The 1,425-nt window shown below is 40.3% G+C and overlaps 1 protein-coding gene across 1 annotated transcript in view; it reads left to right on the forward strand.

Moving 5' to 3' along the window:
• The window catches only part of LOC111982390 (cytoplasmic phosphatidylinositol transfer protein 1), a 93,429-nt gene that overhangs the window by 56,176 nt on the left and 35,828 nt on the right, over positions 1–1,425 (forward strand). Inside the window, exon 2 of the mRNA XM_024013957.2 lies at positions 1,088–1,236. Coding sequence (XP_023869725.1) covers positions 1,088–1,236 — 149 coding nt within the window. The remainder of the gene's footprint in view (positions 1–1,087; positions 1,237–1,425) is intronic.

Raw genomic sequence — 1,425 nt, forward strand, 5'->3', positions numbered from 1 at the left:
GAATCTGTCGTTTATCTGGTGTTGACGTGTCATAGGAGATGATTATCTGTGTGGGTCCCTTTTGCATTGCTGTGTGGTTCCCTTTTGCATTGCTGTGTGGTTCCCTTTTGCATTGCTGTGTGGTTGTCGGTTGAACTCTTTTATTAGATTTTTTTGATTCTGTTGCTGAACATGTTCATGCTGCTGGCATAAGCTAACCCATCTCTGGTCTGGTCCCTCTCTGTTTCCTCCAGACAAATCCACCTTTCAGCAGGACAATAACCTAAAACGCAAGGCCAAATATACACTGGAGTTACTTGCCAAGAATGTTTGAGTGGCCTAGTTAGAGTTTTGACTTAAATCGGCTTGAAAATCTAATGCAAGACTTGAAAATGGCTGTTTAGAAATGATCAACGACCAACTTAACAGAGCTTGAATAGTTAAAAAAATTATCATGGGCAAATATTGTACAATCCAGGTTTGTAAAGATCTCACAGACGTACTCAGAAAGACACAGCTGTAATCGCTACCGAAGGTGATTCTCACGTGTTGACTCGGAGTTGAATACTTATCGAATTTAAAAAATATATATATATATTTCACCTTTATTTAACCAGGTAGGCCAGTTGAGAACAAGTTCTCATTTACAACTGCGACCTGGCCAAGATAAAGCAAAGCAGTGCGACACATACAACAGAGTTACACATGGAATAACAAACATACAGTCAATAATACAATAGACCAAAACAATAAAGTAAACAAGTGTTTATTTACATTTTTTGTGTTCTTTTTTTTATTTTTTTTATTTTTTTACATTACACAATATTTTGTGTAGATCTTTGACAAAGAAATGACAATTACATCCATTTTAATCCCACTTTGCAACACAACGAAATGTGGAAAAAGTGAATACTTTCTGAAGTCACTGTGTAAGAATTCATACGTGTTCTTCCTATTCACGGTTGTTAATGTTCATGTTAAGGTCGGGTCCACCTCTCTGTTTTCCTCCGTTACAGGACTAGATCAGCTGTATTAAATTCATTTGTTAAACTGAACGTGTTTGTGTTGCGGTCGTACCCTAAACATTGTCTCCCTCTGTTCTCTCCAGTACAGGATTGGTCAGCTATATATGATCAGCAAACACAGCCATGAGCAGAGTGACCGTGGCGAAGGGGTGGAGGTGGTCCAGAATGAACCGTTTGAGGACCCCGCCCACGGTCAGGGTCAGTTCACTGAGAAACGCGTCTACCTCAACAGGTGAGTGACCATCATCCACCCGTGTTGAAGGTACAATCTGAGATCTGTGGTCAATGGTTGTACACCAAAACAAGATGCTGCTGTTCTACTGACAATAAAATCCCAGGGGGGGGACATCTATAGGTTTAGGGCACTATGTAGGGAATAGGGTGCCATTTGGAATGCTGACAGTGTTGTTCCTCACACACT

The sequence above is a fragment of the Salvelinus sp. IW2-2015 genome, linkage group LG21 (assembly GCF_002910315.2).
Source record: "Salvelinus sp. IW2-2015 linkage group LG21, ASM291031v2, whole genome shotgun sequence".
NCBI lineage: Eukaryota > Metazoa > Chordata > Actinopteri > Salmoniformes > Salmonidae > Salvelinus > Salvelinus sp. IW2-2015.